The 22,304-nt window shown below is 58.7% G+C and overlaps 1 protein-coding gene across 1 annotated transcript; it reads right to left on the bottom strand.

Annotated features, from left to right (window-relative positions):
* Window positions 1–7,381: 7,381 nt before the first annotated feature.
* RTN4RL2 (reticulon 4 receptor like 2) lies at window positions 7,382–20,982 on the bottom strand. Its single transcript, XM_028111069.1, has 3 exons — window positions 20,952–20,982; window positions 14,830–15,311; window positions 7,382–8,131 (listed from the first exon to the last, which is right to left on the bottom strand). The coding sequence occupies exons 1-3, from the start codon at window positions 20,980–20,982 to the stop codon at window positions 7,382–7,384; spliced, it is 1,263 nt and encodes a 420-aa protein (XP_027966870.1).
* Window positions 20,983–22,304: the final 1,322 nt, after the last annotated feature.

Below are 22,304 nucleotides of genomic sequence, written 5' to 3' on the forward strand. Positions count from 1 at the left end.
GAAAGGGGCCTGAGGTGCTTGCTGTGTCTTGGATGGGGTGGGGGTGGGGGTGGGGTAAGCCCCTTCCAGGGGCTGGAGGGCGGGTTCCCTCCATGGTACTGCTTTTTGCAGGTCTTAGAGAAAAATTAAAAGGGAACTGAGAGACTGGCTGGTGTGTGCCTGTATCTTTGGGCATTAAGTAGGACACCTGAAGTGTCAGCCTGTCCACCTCTGGCTGTCTGGCTCATCTTCCGGTTCTTAACCAGCCCTGCCCTTGGTGTCCGGAGGGAGTCCACATCCTCCCTCTGCTCATACCCTCCACTTCCCATGGTTTGAGGTGCATCCAGGAAGTTGCCTTTCTCTGTACGTGGGATCAGGGCAGGATGCTTTAGAAATAATGCTGAGGGATGGTGGAGGTTTGTTGAAATGTACACTTTTTTATAGACTCCTATTTTATCTTAAAACCTCATGCAAATTTGGAGCTTCACTTTATACTATATTTATACTTATTTTTAACATCGAAGTGAGGCTTTAAAATTACATAGGTAAAGACACCATCTTTGAGAACAAGGGGCCCTCCAAGAAGATGTATTTTATTTTCCCCAGGCCTACACTTCTTCGTGTCCCTGGGACATAAGCCTTAGAGGCTTAGAGTAAGTCACAGAATGGAGGGATGGGGCCCAGAGGGCCACTGACATTTGTTGGGGATCTGCGTGTGCTTCACAAGTATCTCATGTTCACAATGTTTTGTAGGTTGAGGAAAGCCCGGGCAGGTTAAGGCACAAGACTAGTTGGTAGGTGGTAGAGCTGAGCTCAACTCTGCTGAGTCCCGACCACAGGGCTACCAGGGCAGTCAGGAGCAGAAAGGAGGTCCCAAGCTTCTCAGGCCAGCTCAGCTGTCCTCTCAGGGCTGAGAGTGACCTCAAAGGCCCTAGTCACAACCCCCCTCCCCAGGGGGAAAAAAAAAACCCAACTTTGGAGAACCCACAAATGTTGATGCTGAAGACAGTATTACAGACAAAACTGCCCCTTTGTCTTAAACTCTCTTTAGAAGTTAATGAAACAGACTGATCCACCCATTTCATGGATGAGAAAACATGTCCAGAGGGGTCTGGAGGCTTGACAAAGTCACAAAGACTCCTGGCTGCTCTCAGCCCAGACTCCTGGCTTTCAACACAGTTTCCTTTTTGCAAAATACCAAACCAGAATTGGACAGCACCCACTAAGGAGTTGGGTGGGTTCCCGGAGGGCCTGCCTGGGTCTCACTGTGCTCACCGTCCCGGACCTTGACCTTCCAAGTAATCTGGTGGGGAGTTTGATCACGAGCGACGGATCCCACCGGGCCAGGTTGGGTTAGGGTTAGGGCTAGCAGAGGAAGCAAGGCGGGCGCGCCGGGTGCTGGGTGTGCCCAGCAGGCGGCGCTGCGGGGCTGCGTCTGGGATGGGGTGGGGGTGGGGGTGGGGAAAGGGGGCTGAGAACCAAAAGGGAACCCCTTCCCCCCCGCCACACACGCACACCCCTTCACGCACACAGCCTCCCCCCTAGCTGGTCCTTCCTGGGCCTCGACCCCCAGACTCCTCCCCTGGCTTGCGCTGCACTCTTTGGACCACTTACGCCTTCACGACCCCCACCCTTTCAAGAGTTATCTGCACCCGCACCGACCCTCGGACGGCGGGAGGGGCTGGACGCTGGCCCCTGCCCAGCTGGGGGCTTCGGACGGGGTGGGAGTTGCCGCCAGAAATCTCGGCCTCCCGGGGGAGGGGTGGAGAGCTTGGGGAGGGGGCTGGGCAGGGGCGGAAGCGAGCTAGAGCCGTGTTTGTCGCGGCGCTGCCGAGTGGAACAGATGGCTGGGGAGGGGAGAGGGTACGTGGCGGGGGGATTGGGGGGAGGAGGGGTGCGGGGGCCGGAGGATGAGGAACGAGGAATTTCGACGCCCCGAGTCTCCCAGGAGAAACCCCCCTCCCCATCTCTTCCCTGCAAGAGTGGGGGCCAGCGCCGGCCTTTCTCCCAGAGAGCCCGGCCTCTGGCCTGCCGCGGCTCCCGCCGCGCGCAGCCGGCCGCCCCAGGGCGCGCCCCTCGCCCCTGGGTCCGCCCCCCTGCGCGGTCCCCGCCGGCTGGGTCAAGGCCGCCGCGAGCCGCCCGGGGCGTTAGGGTTAACGGGGCCGCACCCCGAGGGGCGAGGGGGCGTCGGGAAGCCGGCTCCCGAGCTGGGAGCGAGTTCAGGGATCGTAAATAGCTGAGGGAAAACGTCTTAATTGGAACTTTATGCAGATGAGCTGGGACCGGGGGCTGGGGGTGGAGGGAGGGAGAAGGTCACGCGGGTGCGGGACCCGAGCCCAGTTCTGAGGGCAGGGGAGGAGGGCTCTGGCCCGGGAGGGATAGGTGAGTGTCCTGACGTCTGGGCGTTGGCCTCCGGGGAGGGCCGCGGGTCGCTGCAAGCGAGCCTTCGTCCCTGACCCGTCCCCCCCCCACCGCCCCAGAAACCGAGACGACTCTTCCAGCGTGTCCGCATCCCGCGTCCAGAAGTCCAGGGTCTCAAATCGCCGCGAGGGTGGGGGACACCTTGCAAGCGTCTGTTTCCGCTAGTGGCTGCTTACCTCGGGTCTCACTTCGGCTGTGTCCCCGCCCCCATCGGTCTCCGCGTCCTCCCTCTCTGCCTCCTCCCTCCTTTATTCCCGATCCATGGCATCACCCTCTCGGCGCTGGAGAGTCGTCTGTTACTTTCACCAAGTGTGCCTGCGGTGGGGGTGGGGGTGGGGGTGAATCTAACTTTTCTCCCTTTGCTTTCCCCAGTCTGCTCCCCCTTCCCTGACGCACCCCACCTTTGGGATGTTTCTCAGCCTTTAGAGTGCTGGGTAACCAACCCCCGCTTGTCTAAAAGGAGTTCCAGGGTCCCTTCGTGGTCTAATTCAGCAGGGCTGAGGGGCTCAGGAATCTGCATTTTAGCAACTTCCCACCTAAATCAGATGTAAGAGACCCCCGTTCTTAAAAACCACTGGCAGGGAATTGGTGGGCAGGAAAGACTGGGCAAGCCTCCTTCGACAGCACCACCCTTCCTCCTGCCAGCCCTGCCTCCATGCTCCTGACCTCACCTCTGCTCAGAAGGCCTCTGGTGTGATTGGACCAGGTGTGGAGAAGGTGCCAGGAAGGAGGGAAGGAAGGAGAAAGGGAGAAAAGGAAAGAAATGAGCCTGCACCTAGCTCTTCTCTCTCTGAGTAGGGTCTTCCCCTTCCAGGCAGCTGCCTGCTTCCCTCCCCTTCACCTCAGCTGGACCATCTTCTTCTCTTACACCACCAGCCTGGCCTCAGCTTCTCACTTCCTTTACCCCTCTTCAGCTGAAGTTTCTAGAAAGGCCAAAGGATCTTAGGGGGGAATGGCAGAGCAGACCAAAGCCCCCACCTCCAAAAGAAAGGGGCAAGAGGCACCCCTGGGGTTGGAAGGAAGAAGGGGAGGGAAGCTGGACTTGAGGGAAGATAATAATAACAGCAAATATGTAGGTCACTTTTCCACGGGGTTATTGTACTTACTCCCCACAGCAAGTCGATTTAAGCAGGTGCTATCCCCAGGTCACAAATGGAAAAAACAAAACAGACATTCAGAGAGGTTAAGTAACTTGCTGAAGGTCACACAGTAAGTGGAAGAATAACTAGGTCATTCACCTTCCACTTCCCCAAAAGCATTTCTCCAGAGGCCACTGGTAGCTGTCCCAGGCCTGTCCTCCCTGCCCTACCCCCAGGGGCCATGGGGATTGGGGAAGGGCACGGTGTACAGAAATGAAAGGAGATGCTCAGGTTTCGGAACATCTGACAGGTCTGGCTGGAAGCATTAAAAATTCATGTAGAAACCTGACCCCAGCCGGACCTTGGGTCTGCCACCTGGACTGTCCCTGGCCTGTGGCCTCTCAGAGCCTGGTGGGCGAATTTCCCTTCAGCAGTGGCCCGAAAGCCCCAAGTCTTTGTAGCTCAGAGGAGAGGGGTTCTCTTAGGGATTAGGGGTCTGAAGTCAGGTGCCAGCAGTTCCAAAAGCAGGGCTGAGAGCCCTCCCCGCTACTCTGAGTTTAAGAACCTTAGAGGCTTAAGGGCTTATAAACCCCATCATCTGGCGTCCTTCTCCTGTTCCGCTCCCCAGGCGGGTGGATGGATGCTCACGCTGTTGACCCTGACTGGAGCCTGGCTGTGATTCCCAAGGTGGCCAGTCGGGGGCAGCCATCTGCCTGGAGGCAGCCTGAGCCTGAGCCTGAGCCTTTACTGCCGCTTTGAAGGACAGTCAAAGAACCCCCACTGATAACGTCAGAGAGGTGCAGAGACTGTGCCTCAGGGAAGGGGTCTGGAGTCTGTCATCTGAGGAGAAGGGGAGAGGCTTCCTAGTTCGGGGGAGATCGAGGAACTTTAGGGAGAGTTCAAAGTAGGTTTGTGGGTTGCAAGTGCATGGTAACTGACGACCAGCATGATGGACTCATTCTAGCTGGAGTGAAGATTTGGGGCAAGGCCATGAGAGAAAAGGCTAGAAAGGCAGTTGGTAACCGACTCTGAGGGATCTTTGGTGGTCTGCTAAGGCATTTCATCTTTAACCTGTAGGCAGTAAGGAGGCATTGTAGGTTTCTGAGGGACAGAAAAACACAATGCAAATTTTGGTCAGCTGAATCTGGCCACCATGGGCAGTGGGTGGGAGGGAGAGAGACTGAAGGTAGGAAAACCAGAGAGCTGGGTACTGCTATTTTCTCCTCTATTCTAGGCATGAGGTAATGAGGAGATGGAGCAGGGAGGTGGTAGGGGGAATGGAAAGGGAGGGATGGGTAGGGCCAGGAGGGGACTGGGTAACTGGGCAGATTCGGGAGAGGAGTTAAGCACAGCACGCCTGGGGGACTGGCAGACAATTCAGGTCGTGGGTCTACTCACAGAATGCAGCAGGTGAATGAGCTTTGTTTTGTTCAGGGGTGGGGGACTCTTGGACAAATCCCTTCCCCTCTCTGGGCCTCAGTTTCCCCATCAGAGCACTGGTGGTTGGATGGGATGGCCTTGACAGCCTCTCCTGTTTCAGAGTGTGAGGCTCAAGGCTGTAAATCTGAGTTGTCTGGAGTCGCTGGGAGGGGGGGTGTATGCGTGAGATCTCTGGAGGTGGTCTCTGTGCAGGGTCCTGCTTAGGCGGCTGTGTGGCTATACGTGTATGCATTTGGGGTGCATCTGCCTGTTTGTGGGACCCGTGGGTGTCAGCTTGCCTGCACGTGCTCCACAGCTCCATGTTGTGCGAGTGTGAGAGAGCGTGTGAGCGTGGGTGTGCACGTGATGGGCGTCTGTGGGTCTGTCTGGGCTGATGGTGGTGGAGGTGGGGGTGGTGGAAAGAGGCATTGCTGTGGGCTTCTTCCTGAGGCTCACACACTCCTCTTGCTTTCACTGTTCTGAAATAGCATCTGGACCGAAGGCCCATGAATATTTCACAACGATAATTCTGTGACCTGGACAGCCTGCTTCTGATTTCCCAGCATCCTCCCTCCCCCTGCCCAGTCCCCAGCAGCTCCTCCTCCATCAGAGCTCTTGCCCCCCATCCCGCTCGCTAGCCTCCCCAAAGCCAGCCTGACACAAGCTCCCCGTGAGGCCCCAGACCCCAGGAGCTCCCCAGGTTCCTCACTCAGGCTGTTTTCACTGTTCCCCCACCCACCGCACAGTCTTATCCAAGGTCCACCTGCCTCAGGCCTTCAATGTCGACTCCTTCCCGTTTCTGCCTCCTCCTCATGCCATCCTTCTGACTTGACTGGCCAGAGTCACAGGATCTCAGCATCCCTGCTCTCTGAGCCCTGGCATCCAGGTCCCCTCTCTTTCCACCCCCCGCCCCCCGCAGTTAGATTCTTAATCCTAAATGTAAACCATCAAACTTCTCCCCAGTTGCTCTGATGAGGCTTACCCCTAACCTCTATCCTAAGTTCTTCTTAGTTGGGCTTTTTCCTTCCCCAGGCCTCCCTAGCCCTAACCCTAACCCTCCCTTTCACACACTGGAAAGATGAGGCTTCAGATCATACCTCAAGCCAGCAGGGTACCCCAACTTGGGATTCATGTCCCTCTGGTCACCCTAGGACCTTGGTTTCTCCTCTAACCTGGTTGCAGAACTGCTTCTCTGACCTGGCCTGTCCCACCTCACTGGAGCCAAGGGAAAGAGACCATTGATCTATAGGGTTTTTGCGTACAGCTCAGCAGGCTGTACACTGCACAAAGACACTCAGCCAACGGGGCGAGTACGAGCTGAAATTCAGCCTTAGGCTCTGCTTGCTAAGGTGTTTGTTGTGCTCTGGGGCTGGGTTCCCCTGAGGATGAGGTGCCTTTTTCAGATTTGCCTAAAGCCATGTTTGGGCTGGCTGTGACCCTGGGTGTCTGTTATTTCTCCTTGCAGGGTAAGATGGGAAATGCTCTTCCTTCCTGAAGGAACAGGGCCTGGGAGGGAGCCGTCAACCAGGCTGGAGGCCTTCCCCAGCCTCAGCTCCTCAGGTGCCAGACAACTCAGGGTCATCTGTAGCTGCTTCCCCGGACCAATGGGAGGGCTGAGGTGATGTCAGCACCCACTCTTGGCTGTCAGATTTCACCAGATTTCAGTGGCCTGCTTGGGACTCGAGGATCACCCCTCTTTCTCAGTCTTCAGCTTCTCACCATGGGGGAGCAGCTCTCCAGCCAGCAAGAAGCACTTTGGTGGCCTGGGATGGGTCCCCTTTCTCTAACCCTCCTGGCCCTGGAATCCTGATGGTTCTAAGCCCTCCTCCCACTTTTGAGGTCCTGAGCCAACAAATCTTACAGAAGAAGATAAAATAATAGAATTTTTTAATAAATTTTTTTTTTTCCCCAAACAACTTCTGTTGATCTTCACCACACAGGGGCCACGGTGGAGAGGAAAGTTCTCTCCAGGCACCCTAAAAAGTGTCCTGGGTAGACTTAGGAGAAAAGTATTCCTCCAGTGTCGGGAGGTTGAGGGGGGCTAGGATAAGCAGGGGCCTAGGGTTAGCCTGGCCCCAACTGAGGCATCCCTCCAAAGGGCTCCAGGGTGGGGCTCCCTTCCAGGGAGCTTCCAAAGGCTCTGCTGGTGGATGATGCTCTGCAGACAAAAGCCCCCTCTCGAGTCCACGGTGGGCACTGGGAGAAGGGGTCAGCGGCTGCCTGGGGTGCCCCATCCCAGGCTTGGGGAGGGAAAGAGTTAATGGCCGGACTTGGGGAGAACAGGGCTCAGCCACCCGAGGCGACCCCGTCCTCAGCCAGCAGCCCAGGAGGCAAGAAGAGGCTGCCGGTCTGTCCCTGGGGAGGGGACAGGAAGGCCGGGGCGGGACGGGGTAGGAGGGCGGGTGGCCCGAGCCGCAGCTGGGGGCGGGGGCGGGCGGGGGCGGGCGGGGGCCACACTGGCCTCTTCAGTCTCAGCACCGCAGTCAGAGGTGGTGGGGCGCCAGGAGCAGGAGGCAAAGCAGAGGGGTGGGCAGCCCGGCCGACAGCGCCGGGCCGCGGGAGTCCGGGGGCGCCTGGCAGGCGGCGCCCGGGCACGTCTGCTCCCCCCGCTGGTCCTCGCCCCCGTAGCCCCCCCAGTAGTCGTCCTCCGTGGGCGCGTCCCCGCCCTGGCGCCCTCGCGGGTCTTCGGCGGGCAGGTCTCGGTAGAGGGTGGAGGGGTCGGCGGGCGGCGCCCCGGCCTCGGCCACGCCGTACAGGTGGTTGGAAGAGCTGTTGCCGCGCGCGCGGCTGCCGGGCCGCGTGGGCGCCGCGGGCGGGCACGCCTGGAAGTCGGACTCGCGGAGGGCGCGCAGGTCGCGGCCCTGGCGCTCCGGGGGGGTGGCGCAGGTCACGTCGGAGCTGGACACGCGCGCGCGCTGGAACCAGGCCCAGAGCGGCCGCGCGCGGCAGTCGCACGCCCAGGGGTTGGCGTTGAGCCGCAGGAACTCGAGCGCAGGCAGGTCGGCCAGCGCCTCGCCGGGCAGCGAAGCCAGGCTGTTGTTGAATAGGTAGAGGATGGTGAGGCGGCTGAGGCCGCGGAAGGCCGCGCGGTGCACGCCCTGCAGCCGGTTCCCGTGCAGCAGCAGCCGGTCCAGGCTGCCCAGGCCGCGGAACACGTGCTCCGTGAGCAGCCGCAGGCGGTTCCCGTGCAGGAAGAGGTGGCTCAGGTTGGCCAGGTCCGCGAACAGGTCATCCTGGGGTGGGGGCGGGGGGGGGGGGGAGAAGAAGAGAGCGGTCCTCAGAGGCAGGTGGGGAGGAGGAGAAGGAGGAGGAGCATTGTGCTAGAACGGAAAGGGTTTGATGGTTTGATTTGGAGACTTCTGGGTTCGAATCCTGCCTCCCCTAACCTATTAAGAAGTTAATGTGGGGAAAACAATATCGTTGAGGCCAGTAGGTCTTAAATGCTAGTGCTTTGAATCCCCTGCAGAGCCCTGCGTGCCCCCACTCCCCGAGTTTCTAATTCAGCAGGTCTGGGGTGCGGCTGCAGGATCTGTTCCCAGGTGGTGCTGATGCTGCTGGTCAGAGGACCACACCTGGAGAATGAGCACCCCCGCTTTGCTTAAGCATGCAGGCTGGGCGCCCAGACTTCCTGACTTCAAATCCTGGATCTATCAGTACTGACTGTGCCACTCTGGGCAAGGCTCAGTATCTCTGACTCCGTTTCTTCACCTGTAAGATGTGGAGATTAAATGAAGCAACATCTATTAAGTTACTTAGAACAAGATTTCCATGAGGTAGGCATTCGGTGGGTTGGCCACTGTTAACTTGGCCAAGCCAGTAATCTCTCTTAGCCTGTTTCCTCATCTATAAAGTGGGGATGAGTGTACATCCTCCTGCGTTGGTGCTGAGGATTAAGGAAGACAATCCACACAAAGAGCAGATGGGTGAAGTGCTGGGCCCAGTGCCTGGCACATTGGGATTCGGTCCAGTGAAGCCCACAGGCTCAGGAGTGAGAGCCCGGGGCTTCAGATTCAGCTTGCCCTCTTCCCAGCTGTGTTATTTTGGGCAAGTTATTCAGCCTCATCCAGTCTCAGTTTCTTTAGGATGGATAGCTCAGCGGGCTGAGGGAGGGTTAGGTGAGATCATGCTGAAAGGATATGGCACCTGGTGGGCACATAGACCACCATCAATAAATAGTGGTTGTTACGACAGTAGGATCTCAGTTACAGTTAGGTCCATCCCCATTCCTCTAACAGAGGAGATCCCTGGGGCTCAAAAGTTCTGCTGTTCTACTTCAATAGGATATTAGACGGGCCAGGTGTCAGCTCCACACCCCCAGAGGCAGCAGAGGGCGGAAGGAAGGCTGTTGTCTGATGCCCTGCATCACTGGCCCCCTTAGAGGGCTGTCCCACCTGCCTGCCTGGGGCTGGGGAGTCCCAGAATCAGGCCTTGTTAGTGCTGGAAGGATTTTGAATGGTGATTCAGAATTAATGGGGGTGCAGGAATAGGTATAGGTTTGCTTCTTGGCGGGGGGTAGCAGGCTGGGAGCTGCATTCTGCATTTTTAACCAGCTCACCAGCTTGGTGGTGGTTAGCCAGACTTGGGAGTTAGTGCTTCCGGGCCCACTGGCCCAGCCCCACTTTTTATGGAGGAGAGCACTGAGACCCAGAGAGACCAAGGGCTTGCCAGAGAGGGGCCCAGAGCCCCAGTACGAGGTCTCCCCTCTGTGCAGGACATCACTGTGGTCCGCAGGCCCAGAAAGTCTGGTTCTCAGGGATGAGAGCATCCGCTGTGTTGAAGCCTGTTTACCCCTGGGTCCTGTTTCCGGGCTGTTTCCCACCCTTTCCTGGCTGGGGGATGATCCCGCCCTTCCCACCCAGGAGCCTGGGTCTCAGGTGGGGGGAGGGCGTTGACTCCCAGCCCACACCCACAGCCTCCACCTTCCTGTGCTCCTGTGTTTTCTCGCCCCCTCCCATCTGCCTTCCGCCCTCTCCGCTACAGGAACTGAGCCTGCCAAGAACCCTCCGCTTGGCCACATTGAGATCCGTCCCCTCAACCTTCTTGGCTGTCTCTGACACCAGCGTTCTCTGCCCCCTGCTGCCACCACCCCATGCCCAGCTCAGTGGGTTCTCTGCACGCCTGTGGACTCAGCCTGTCCCAGCTTCGCCTGGTGCCCTTGTCCGTCTCTTCCCGGCCCCCAGGGAGTGCATTCTGAAACCCTTCCACTCAGACACCTAGTTAGGGTTTCCCCTTTTTATGGAGTGTCAGCCGTGGGGGGATACACCCGGAGATACCTGGTCAGGATCAGTATGGGGTGGGGGTGGAAGCAAAGGTCATCGGCACTCTGGGGACTTCCAGAGGTCAGGAAGGGAAGACCAAAGGCTCAGACGCCCCAGAAATTCAGGCACCTTTGATCCACAGCCCCAATTTGGGGGCTACAGAATCCTTTGATCTCAACCTCTTCTTCTTCCCCCTTTTCCCTCTTGCAAATGTCCTGGCCCTGCCCTCGCTGAGCCTCTGTCTGGGGGTCCATACCCCTCCCTTCATCCAAGCTGTTGCCAAATCCCACAGCCACTTCCTGGGCTGCAGCTCTCAAATCTGGGCCTTCCTCTCCCTGTTAAAACGTTCTCTGTGCATTAATAAGCTCTTGACTTTCACAGCCCTCGCCCTCCCCACCCTGCGCCCCCTCCCTCTGGGCTGAGAGCGGCTGCTAAAGTCATCCACTTCCATTTCGAAAACCACATTTCCCTCACCTCCCCGCAGGTCGGTTCACAGCTCTCCGCATCCATTTGGAATCTCAACGCAGCATCCCTGACCGCCCCCCCCGCCCCGCCGGCCCCACAGCATCCAGCACCCTGCTCTTCAGCTTGCCTCCTTCCACCCTCCCCACTCCAGTCTCTGGCATTTAGCTGCTGGGCTGTGTGACCTTGGGCAGTTCCACAAACCTCTCTGAGCTTCAGGTTTCTTCATCTATGAAACAAGGGACATGAGACAGTTGATGATTAAGATCCAACCTCATCTGATATTTATGAGTAAGTGAGTCCTGGAGTGTACCTCATTCATTCAACAAAGCTGTATTGAGTGTCTGCTCCGTGCCAGGCACCCCCACTCACAGTGCTCACCAATCTCTGCCAGGTGTCACCGTCATTGTCTGCGTCAGCCCGCACTGGGTGCCAAGCTCTGTGCTACCCAGATCCCATGTAGTAACTGAATCATCACAGCCCCACGAGGCAGATAATATTATTACATCCCTTCCGGAGAATAGGAGAGGGAGGCCCCCAGAAGGCAAGTGACTTGCCTAGGGTCCAACAGCTATATGTGGTGAAACGTGGGCATGAACTCTGGAGTCAGGCAGGCCGGGGCCTGGTTCTAGGCTGTGCTCCTAATGGTCGGGTGACCTTGGACTGGTGCCTGGACTTCACCGAGGCTCAGTGTCCCCAGCTGTGGAGGAAATGATGCTTACTCTGAACGACACGTTGTGCTGAGCCCTTTGCAAGTAGCATCTCCTTTAATCCTCACAACAAGGCTCTGAGGCGCAGGTCATTTCCTCCGCTTTACAGATGGATCCATGGAGGCTCAGAGTGGTGAAGAAACTTGCCCAGAGCCACACAGCAAGCCAGAGGTGGGCCTGGGATTCACACCCAGGTCTGCCTGAGTGCGAAGACTGCCCTTATATACCATGCAGGCTGTCATGATTGAAGGAGAGAGCTGGTGTTTCTATCCTCTGGTTCTACTCAAGTAGGAAATAAGCTCCCGGAGAGCAGGGACGCTGTTTTTGCTCACTCTTGAATCCCTGGCACCCAGAACACCGCCTGACACGTAGTAGGTGCTCCATAAATACCCACTGATGAATGAACGCCCCCTGGTACAGTGCCTGGCCTACAGCAGACAGTCCTTGAGAAACTCCGCCCCACCCCACCTCCACCTTCACCTTCCTCTTCCTGAAAAGCTGTGGCCCCTCGCCCCCTCCAAAGCTCCCCTCTCGGGAGCTCCATCTTTGGTCACACCTGCATCCTGTGGCTCTCACCCCAGCCACACGTTTCCTCACCTGCCTGTATCATCTCCTGGCCTGGTTCTGCCAGGCCAGCCCCAGGCAGAGGCTGGCTCGCTCTTTCTTCTCTACGAAGGGGCCAGGTGCGGAGATGCTCCCTCCCTGTGATGCCCCGCACCATTCACACCATGGGGTGCAGGTCAAGCACTTCCCGTTTCAGAAGGACACCCCCACCCCCCACGCCCTGCATCCAGTCAAGGCCCCCCTTTGCCCAGCCCTTTCCTGAGCCCAGGTGCTGGCTGCCATTCGTGGCCTGAGAGACAAAGGGTCAGGTCATCATGACATGATTTATTCTGCACTGAACTACGTGCTTTATATTCACAAACTCATTGGCTTTTTATAGCCATTCTTTGTGGAAGGTCTTATTTTTATTTTTCCCATTTTATGGATAAGGAAACTGGGGTTCAGAATGGGGAGGCAACTTGCCTCCAGTAAGTCGGAAAACAGCAGAGCAGGGATTCAGACTCAGGCTCCCTGGCCCCAGATTCGTCATTCTGAACAACTAATTGTATCGATAAGGAGCTCAGGGTGTCAGTAGGAGTGGTTGTCCAACTACTAGGAACAATACGATCATGATAGCGCCCGTATGGAGGGTGGCTCTGGGCTAAATTTTAAACCTTACAGAGCTTCTTAGATAAATGTCAAGTACTACCATGATTGCCATTTTATAGATGAGGAAATGAAGATGGAGAGGTTGAGTCATTTGTCCAAAGCCATACAGTAGCCAGGATTTGAACCTCGGTCTGGCAGGCTCCAAAGAGTGTGCTTTCAAAGACCAGCCCACACTGCTGTCCTTCCTGACCCCTGCCCCTGGATGGAGCCTGGGGAAGAGGTCTGAGGGACAGAAATTCCTGAAATGTCATCAGACCCCGAAGGCTCCAGTACCATGCTCTTCCCGGTCGTGTGGCCCCAGGAACTTCTGTTCCTTGTCCCTACTGCCCCTAACTGTCCCCTACTACCAGGCTGTTGTGAAGGTGAGACACGCAAGCCCCCAGTCACGTGGACAGTGGTTTAAGAGCGTTGATGTGTAGAGGCCTTCTATCTGCAAAGTCTTTGGGGTCCTGGGCCTCCGCTTCCTTATCTGTAAGGAGACAACCTCCAAAAGGGCGGTAGACGTGAGACGAGGTGGCTGAATATACTTTGTAAACCCTGAGGTGCTAGGCAAATTTTGGAAGCAAAGGAAAGGGAGGGAGTATTCTGGGACCCACTCGTGGCCTCAGTATCATCCATGAAGATGACCCAAATCGCCAGGATCAGGTCCAAGATGGGCCATTTCACCAAGGCCAATGTTAAATGAGGCTTGTTTCTCTTTTTAAAATAGTATTTTAACAAGCATTTATATAGTGCTTACCGTATGCCAAGCACTATTCTAAGTGCTTTACAAATTATTCATGCCCTGAACGCTTATAAAATCCCTAGGAGATGGGGGGCTGTTGCTGCCCCCATTTTACAGATGGAAACACTGTGGCTCAGGAAGGTTAAAATTTGTCACACGCCTGTAAATGATACCAGAGTCGATGCCTGTATAGTCCTTAGCACAGTGCCAGGCACACAGTGTGCCTCCTAAGTGGTAGTGGGTGCTACTGTTACCATTATTTAGGCAGTAATAATGGCCATGACAGAATTTTCCAGCAGACTATGCGTTTTTCTTGTCTCTCTCCCTGACTAGAATGCTATCTCTGAAGGTAGGGAGCTTTGTCTGTTTCCTTCACGACTGTCTCCTCAGCAGCTAGCACACAGTGGGTGCTCGATACATTTGTCAGGCTATTACCACCTGTGTCATCATCACTGTCAATATCAGCACTGACCTGATGTGCAAATGAGCACATTGGTGAGACCAGGCAGGCACCTGACCGCAGATGGGGAGGAGCAAGTGCCTTCCAGGCTTATGTGGGGACCGGGGCGGGGGGTGGTGGGGGTAGAATTTGGAGGTCTTTGCCCCCTTCCAACCAGAGGCTGTGTAGCCCAGGGAGGAATTTCTTCCAGAGTGGTTTGGAGGGTATGTGATTGCTTCCTGGGGAAACAGAATGGGAGGATTTGGCTGTCAAACAGTCAGCATAACAACAACAATAAACAATATTTAGATCAATGATAATAACAATAAATAGCAATTACTGTTATTCCTTCCGTTTCCAGAGCATCCATTTTCCAGCTACTTAACCGCTCTTTACCCTTTTTTTTCTTTCCCCCTTCTTCCCGTGCACAGGGATGACAGGTTTGGGGGGATCTGGAAAGGATAGGGCTCCCCCTTGTCCCAATACACAGTGAGCTGGAGAGAGGCGGAACCTTCCATGGGGCATAATTACAGGGGCTCTGCCCTCTTGTTCCTCCTCCCCGAGAGGCGGGAGAGTGTAGGGGTGGGTGAGAAAAGCAGCCGCTAAGGCCTTCGGGCTGGGTGCCTGGGGCAAGGCCGACTCTCCCGAAGGCAAACAAGGGGGAAAGGAGGGATCACGGAAAGAGAAACGTCCATACACCCAGACAGACATGGGGGAGTGTGTGTGGAGTGGGCGTGTGAAGGGAGACAGACAGAAGAGGCACAAGAAGACAGACGGGGGAGGCAAGCTAGTGAAAGAGGCAGAGAGGGACGGAAAGGGATAGACAGACAGACAGACAGGCAGAGGGAGACAGATGGGGGGGTTGGAGGGTTAGGGAGCGAGGCCGCGAGGGACCCAAACGGGCATAGGCAGGGAGCTATAAAGAGAGAAGATAAAGAAGAGCCCCTGGCGAGAGTGAGAGGGACAGAAACTTAGGAAAGGGGCGGGGAACTAGAGAAGCTTTGGCAGGAAGGGGGTCCTCCTGTGCCCCCCCCCTCCCCGGGCCAGAGGAGACGGAGAGGCCCGGGGAGAAGGGAGAGCGGGCCGGGACTGCGTGCGCATGCGCCCCCGGGCGGGGCGGGCTCACCTGGAGGTGGAGCAGGCTGTTCTCCTGGAGGTAGAGGTACTGCAGGCTGACCAGGCCGCGGAAGATGTTGCCGGGCAGGCTGCTGAGCTGGCAGCGGTACAGATGCAGGGACTGCAGCCGCTCCAGGCCCTGGAAGGTGTCGGGCTCCAGAGAGCGCAGGTGCCGGTTGTCGCCGAGGTCCAGCTCCTCCAGGGCCTGCAGGTGGCGGAAGGTGCCCGGGTAGATGGCGGAGAGGTTGTTGGAGAAGAGCCACAGGGTGAGCAGGTTGGGCCCGAAGGTGCCGGGCCTCAGCGTGCGGATGAGGTTGTTCTGCAGGAAGAGGCGCTGCGTGCTGGGCGGCAGGGACAGCGGCACCGAGGAGAAGTTGTTGGCCTGGCAGCTCACGGTGGGCGGGGACGAGTAGCAGGTGCAGAGCATGGGGCAGCTGGGGGCTGCTGGGGGCAGGGCCAGGAGCATCAGCAGGAGGCAGGCCGAGGCAGGACCTGTGGGAGAGGGAGGCCAGGCGGTTCTGGGGTCGGGGGTGGGCTGCGGCCAGGCCTGCTGGCCAGGGGCCCGCCCACCCACCCCTAAGGGCAGCGCTTCTGGGGGAGGGGTTCTGGGTGCAACCTCAGGGTCGCAAGGAGCCCTGGCCGCGCCATGTCTGCTTTTTGAGGCTTCTGGTGTATTAAAAGGTAAAGAAATGCCAAGAGGAGACGGTGGAAAGCGAGGTTGAAAGCTGTTGGGAGGAGTGGTGGCCTTTTTTCATTGGTCTTCACTGTGGTAGGTTTGCCCTTGTAACTGTCAGGGCTTCTCCAGCTCGGGGTGGTAGGCCTGATGGCTCTTGGTTGTAGGGGGCAGTCCTATACGATGTCTTATTTAGCATGTTTAGCAGCATCCCTGTCCTCTGCCCACTAGATGCCAGCAACACCTGCCCCCTGGTTATGATAACCAAAATGTCTCCAGACATTGCCAGATGTCCCCTGGGGGGCGAATCGCCCCCATTTGAGAATGGCTGGAACTAAATTGAGAACCTTCGTGAATCTGAGGTTCGTGCAAAACGGCCCTCGGGCTGCCCCGGGGTCTGGCCTTGCTAAGCCCAACGGTGCCTGCAGCCCCCTCCCTCACCTTCCAGCAGCTTTCCCCTTAGAAGAACGGGGGCCTGTCCAAGCTGGAAGGGCCCTGAGGGACCAGGGGTCAGTGCATTTCTAACTGGGGCCAGCAGCCACCTGCAACAGAATCAGCCAGGTGGTCCCGGAAAGCAGGCAGAATCAGAATTCCTGGGGCGACAGCCTGGGAATCTGCATTTTATACCACAGGCTCCCCTCATTCCAAGTCACTTAAAAATAATATATATATTTTTCCAAGTAACTTCTGAATGGTGGAAATCGTTCTGCCTTCTTATGATAGGGATGGAGAAGCAGGCCCAGGGAGGCCCGAGTGCCTGGGGCTGAAGAGTTGTGTCTAGGCCCCCCTGTATCCCTGTGCTATAGTAGGGGGTGCAGGACCCCCTCATCCATCCCTGTCCCCTGGCCTTCTTGCCCTCACTGTAGCTGATAAGCTTCCGGGCTGGATCTAGCTTGACCTCTGCCCTTTGTCCTGACTTCCAGATGAGTCCTGGGATTTTCTCCTGGCAAGTCGGCCTGGGGAAAGGGAGGCCTACACCCCACAAACCGGGCAGTGACTTCCTGGGTACACATTGACCGAGAACCTCCTGCTTCAAGGAGTGTGGGCAGAGGAGAGGAAGACAGGCCCTTGGACCCAGGACCTGAGATCCTGGGCCTCTGTGGGTTCCAGAGACTCCAGGGGAAGGACGGAGTGTCTGTGGCTCTTAAGTGGTGCCTTGCGCTCCAGAGGTTGCTGTGAGTGACTGTGTGTGTGTGTGTGTGTGTGATCGTAGGTCCAGGTGTGAGCTGAGTGCTCACTGCTTGCACTGCTTGCTGTGCTGCTGAGCCTGGTGTGTGCCCCTGGCACCGGCAGGTCCGAGTGTGGCACGGACGGCACGGATGCTCTGCTGTACCTCCTGCCCAGGTGGGGGGGGGAGGGGGCGGGTGGGGGGAGACACGCCCTGCCGGTGTGTGTGGTGTTCCCGCTCCTCGGCTTTGGGCCCCCCCTGGGTGCCACCAGTCCTCCGCGTGTGTGTGAGTGCGGCCCCGTGCGTGTGTAGGCTGGGTGTGATGTAATAGCTCGGTGACACAGCGGCGGCTGTTCCGTTCCTTCACACCACCTCCGCGTTTCTCGGCCCTTCTCACCCCTCCCCCGTGCGGCGTTTCACGATTACTTTCTCCTCCCGAGTTTTTCAGAGCCACGTGGGGTGGAGGGGCCTGTCTCTCACCCCTCATCCGAACCAGGCCGAGGTGGAGAGCAGGAGCGCAGCAGGGCACCCTGGGTGGGTTTCGTGAGGCCTGGGGCTCGGGGCTTAGAACAGGAGATTTCAGAGCTGGAAAGGTCCTCCAGATTCATGGGGCTCAAGTTCTTGTGCTATGCAAGGGACATGGGGGCTCAGAGAGGGCAAGGAACTTGCCCAAGGTCACACAGCAAAGTGATTGACTGGGCAAGGACCAGAAAGGATTCTCCTGATGCCTGGCCAGGACACTTCTGTTTCCAGCAGTCACCCTCTGAGCTTGCTTCCCCAAGGACTTGACACCAGAGGAAGTCAAATCCTTTTCTGATCCTTAATCCCACCCCTGAGCCACAAAGGTCACGAGAGTGTGAGCTCTGAAGGCCAGCAGCCCTCCAGCAGATTACGGAGCTCTTTGCCCCAGCCTCTAGGGCTGACTGGCAGCCCAAAAGAGACAGAGGGAAGGATGTGTGATTCCAGAGCGCTCCAGAATGCCAGGGCCACTCCCTGGCCCCAGGGTCTCCTCTGGCCTGGGGGCCAAGCGTGCAGGGGCTGATTTACAACTCCTTGGCTCCCTGCTTGTCCCCATCAGGAGGCTCCTCTCGTCTTTCCCCACGCCCCCTCAGGCTGGTCCCCACGCCTACCCCCCTCATGGCCCACCGCCCCTAGTCGGAGATGGTGTTCCCTGCAGGCTCTCTGAGGAGGGGCCCTGAGCAGGGGGCCCCTCTGTGACAGCCGCAGCGTAACCGTGACTCTGTTGCCATTCCTGGCCCTCTCCGCCGGGCAAAGCAGCTGTAACCCAAGGAGCCTCATCCATAATTCAGGCTGCGGCTGTCACTGGAGGCGAGGAGGAGGGGAAGGTGGGGGGCTCTGGGCTTCTTGGCCCCTAGGCCTGGCTGGAGTGCTGCTGGGCAGAGGCAGGGGGGCTGGCAAGCCATGCCGCTCTCCCCTTCCTCCGCCCTCAGTCCCTGCCCAGCACACGCGTGCCCTTTTCCTTCCCCACCCCCTGCTTCCCACGGCTCCTCACCATCGCTCCTTCCCTCCAGGCCTTGTCTTTTCTCCCTCCCTGAGGAACACACGTCCACTCCCAGCCCCCATCTTGTGACTCCCTGGCAAAGACTAGGGCAAGATGCAAAGTGTTGGAGCTGGACCGGGGTGGGGGGGGGGTACCTCAGTGGCCATCAAGAACAAACCCCCCCTTATTTCACAGGCAGAGCCCCTGAGGGCTGGGGAGGGGAAGGACCAGTTTCGGAGGGAGTAGCTCAGGCCTCCACACCTGGATCTCTGACAGTCTGCCTCCAATATCTTTCTTGCCGCCTTCATCTCGCAGCTCACTCGTTATACAGGCTGAGGAGACCCCCTGGTGACAGCCTCCTGCACCCTCTTGGCTCACCCCATCCTCTCTCTTTCCTCCTCTTCCTTTTCTCTAAAGTCGGCAGGTGATGGCTAGAGCCACAGGGGAGTGCAGAGCAGGGATGGGCAGAAGCCCTCTGTTATTAAGCACCTACTGTGTACCGGACACTGTATTTGTGCATAGAATATAACATAGTGTAACCCTGTGGATTACTATTATTGCCCCCAACCTGCAGCTGAGCGGAGGGAGGCTCAGGCACAGAGAGTTGCCTCAGGTCATGCGGCTAGTAGAGACCGGATGGGTCCATGTCAGAAGTCTCTGACCTTTCTTTGGGAGACTTCACATCATCCACAGAAATCACACCTGAGTGTGACAGTCGCTGCCCTTGAGGTCAAGGGAGACAGAAAGTGCACCCAGGTGCACGGGGCTGGGCCAGCCATGATGCTGTTCGGGGTGAGAGCAAAGAAGGGACCCAGGCCCTCTGCAACTTTTTTCTGGGCTCCAGCTTGTGGCTGCTCTAAGGGATGGCCCGTTTGGGAGTCAAAAAGGAATGACCAGTGTCCAGGAGACGTGGCTAGGATTGACCTATGGAGGGAGCAGAGAGAGGCCAGAACATGGTATCGATCCCAGAAGGCCGAGGTGCCCAGAGCCAAAAAGTATCCATTCACCGAGGGACCATCGTCAAGGACTCTGGACCATCACCCCGGAGTCCCAAGGCTCAGAAGCGAGGTTCTCACCCCAGGAACCACCTTTTAGTCCCAAGGCTCTGGTGGAAGAAGGAGCTTGGGGAGGAGGCAGATGCACTCTGGGTGGAGGGCAGGTGCCAGGGTGCTAACCCAACTGGGTGGAGGGGAACCCTGGAAAAGGCGCTCCCTGAAAGGGGAGTCGAGGGCTCTGGCTCTGAAGGAAGGGCCCAGAGTCCCAGCTGAGCAGCCACGGCTCCACATCCAAGAGGCTGGGAAGGGCTGGGGCCTGGCAGGCAGATGCTGAGGGGGCAGGGGCTGAGGAGGTGGGAGCGCCGAGCAGAATGGAGGTGGTGGCGATACCAGTGACGCAGGGGCCTGGGGGAGCACGGATGCGGGTGACGGCGGTTCAGAGCTGCTGCAAACAGCTTCTCACTCTGCCAGAATGTAACACCCCAAATTAAGCAGCCGCCGTGCTGGCGGTGGCAGGATCCGACGCCGGCGACGGCAACGGGGCCCAGAGATATAAATGGCAGCACGCAGCCAACCTGGGTGCCCACCCTTGGAGGCTGCCGCCCCACTCGAATGTCCTCACCCTTTCCCCCTCACAGCCGCCCCCAGGGCCCAGAGCTCAGAGCCCCCCACCCAGGGACCACTCCCTGAGAGAAGGGATGTGACAGGCAGGCGCTTTGGGAATGGAGGGCTTCCCACGTGGAAGTGGTTACCAGAAGTCTCTTTGTCTCATCCCTGGGCAGACCCCCCCATCTTGTCCTCTTGCCCCTCCTCCTTCCTTCCCAGCTACGTCCCCATCCACATCGGCCCCCAGCCTCTCTCCCCTCTGTGGTTCCCTGGCCCCAGCCACAGCGCTCATCCTTGACCCTCTTCCCGGCTCCCGACACCCCATCTCCATCCGACACCCCATCTCCATCCGCCATCCGCGTCCCTCTGGTTGTTAGGCTTCCCACCTTCCCACTCCCCTTTCCTTCCCAGGCCCCAGGGGCCCAGCCCTCCTCTTTCCCATTACCCATTACCCTGCCTTCCGGATTCTGGGTTCTTCTCCCTCGCCTTCTCTGCACCCCTCTGTGAATCTGCTCTCCCCTCTCCTTCTCTCTTCCTCCCGCCTCACCTGGGTCCCATTTCCCTCCATGCTTTTCCCGTCTAACCTTTATTCCTCCTCTCTCTCCCTCCCCTAACCACTTTCTCCATCAGCGACTGCTTCTCGCGGTCTCCCTCTCTCTGACCCCTTCCCCACCCCACCCCCAGTCTGGTCCACACCCTAGTCTGCCACTCAGTCCGTGGAACTATCCCCCTTTCTAGCGCCCTCCGTCTGTCTTCCTAGGCAGGGCCGTTGGGATTTCCCTCTGAGCCTCCTGTCCACCCAGACAGCCCCCTACCCACACCCCCTGTCTTCCCGGGTGACTGGAAAGTGCTGAGGCACGGGACACGAGGAGTTGCTGAGTCGGCGCTTCCCCAGCCGGCCAGAGTCCTCAGCGTCCCCCGGAGCAGGTGGAGCCCGGGCCGGGTCCGCCTGCCCCAGCGTCCCCCCTCGGTCACGAGCTACCCGCACCTCCCAGCAGGCTCTGAGCCGGGTGCGCTCCTCCAGTCGGCAGCCCTGGGCGCGGGGGCGGGGCTCCGGGCTAAGCTCTCCCCCCTCCCCAGGCAACCCCCACCCCCACAGCGGCCCCACCCTCACGCCCTGGGGGGAGGGGGGCACCCCGGCTCCCCTCCTCTGGTTGCCCTCTGCCCACCGGCGAGCTGGGGTCCCTACCTTGCAGCAGGCGCCCGAGCCCGGGCAGCATCTTGTCTCGACGCTCGGGGGAGGGGCGGCGGGGGGAGGGCGCTCCCTCTCGCTCCCTGAGCCCGCCGGACGGACGGCGGGGACTCCGCGGGGCTCCGGGAGGGCCCGGGAGTCCCCGGGCTGTGTGGCCCGGCCGCGGCGCTCTACCCTGCGCCCCCCGGGCTGCGGGCCTCGGGAGGAGCCATCGGCCCCGACGGGACGGGGCGGGGCGCGACGGGGCTGGGAGGGCTGGAGCTGGCCGTCGACGCCCGGTGCCGGCGCCCCCCAGCAGCGCAGGCAGCGCGCGAGTCGGTCAGTCCGTGGGTCCGTGCGCCCCGGCTGCTCGCCGAGGGAGAGTGGGGACGGCGAGGATGCTCTTGCCAACCACCCCCACTCCTTCCCGCACTCGCTGGCTCCTCCCTCGCTTCCTAGCTAGCCGACTTAACCCTCTCCTGGCCACTAGGAGGCGGGAGCGGCTTTCTAGCCCCCTCCATCCCGGCCCCCTCCCCTCCTTGGGGAACCCGGAGGACGGTGTTCGATCGCCTTCGCAGAGCCACGTTTCGAGAGAAATCCTTTCCGGGGGGGGGGGGAGGGGTGGCGGGGCGGTGCAGTAGTGTGAGGGATCCCGTGGACTTGGCCAGTTCCCCCTCCCAACTTTCCCGGACTCCTGGGTCACCTCCCCCTCCTGCTGCGTCCCTGGCGCCAATGTCCAGGCCTCTGCGGTTTCTCTCCCCTAGATTCTACCTTCCCCTCGGTTCCCAGACCCCAAGCCCAGAGTGTGCGCGACTATAAGAATAGCATATGCAAGAGGTTGCCTGTGCAAGATTGAGTGCCTATGAACGTGCACGCGCGCACAAGGACATTTGTGCAGGTGTGACTCTAAGAGTGCTTGCGCGCGACCTTTTAAACGGGCCCGCGGAAGGGGGAGGGCACGTGAGTGTGCGAATGGGTAAGCCGCTGAGTGCCCACCAGCGTGCGCGTCTGCACTGGTGGGAACCGGGAGGTGTTCGGGAGTTTGGCGCGAGTGAGCTTGGGATGGGTGGCAAGGGTGTGTGCCCCTTAATGCATTGGTGAGCGGGTGCAAGTTTGGGTGCGCGCGCGAGTGTGTGCATTTTTATGTGTATGTGTGATGTGTCCTAAAGGGAATATCTCATCTCCCGCGTGGGGAGGAGACCATTGATTTCACTCGAGCTTCTTCTTCCTCTAAAAGAGGGGTGCATTCTGCTCTCGTCGGGGTCCCTCCCGCCTCTCGCGGTCGCGTGCGAGGCAGTACCATCCGATCCGTGACCTAAGCGTCTCCTTACAAAGGCGGCGGTGACGATGACCCCGGCCGAGACCCAGCCC

The sequence above is a fragment of the Eumetopias jubatus genome, unplaced genomic scaffold (genome assembly GCF_037043125.1).
Source record: "Eumetopias jubatus isolate StellerSeaLion01/CBP00866 unplaced genomic scaffold, mEumJub1_p1.0 scaffold_13, whole genome shotgun sequence".
NCBI classification, from domain to species: Eukaryota; Metazoa; Chordata; class Mammalia; order Carnivora; family Otariidae; genus Eumetopias; species Eumetopias jubatus.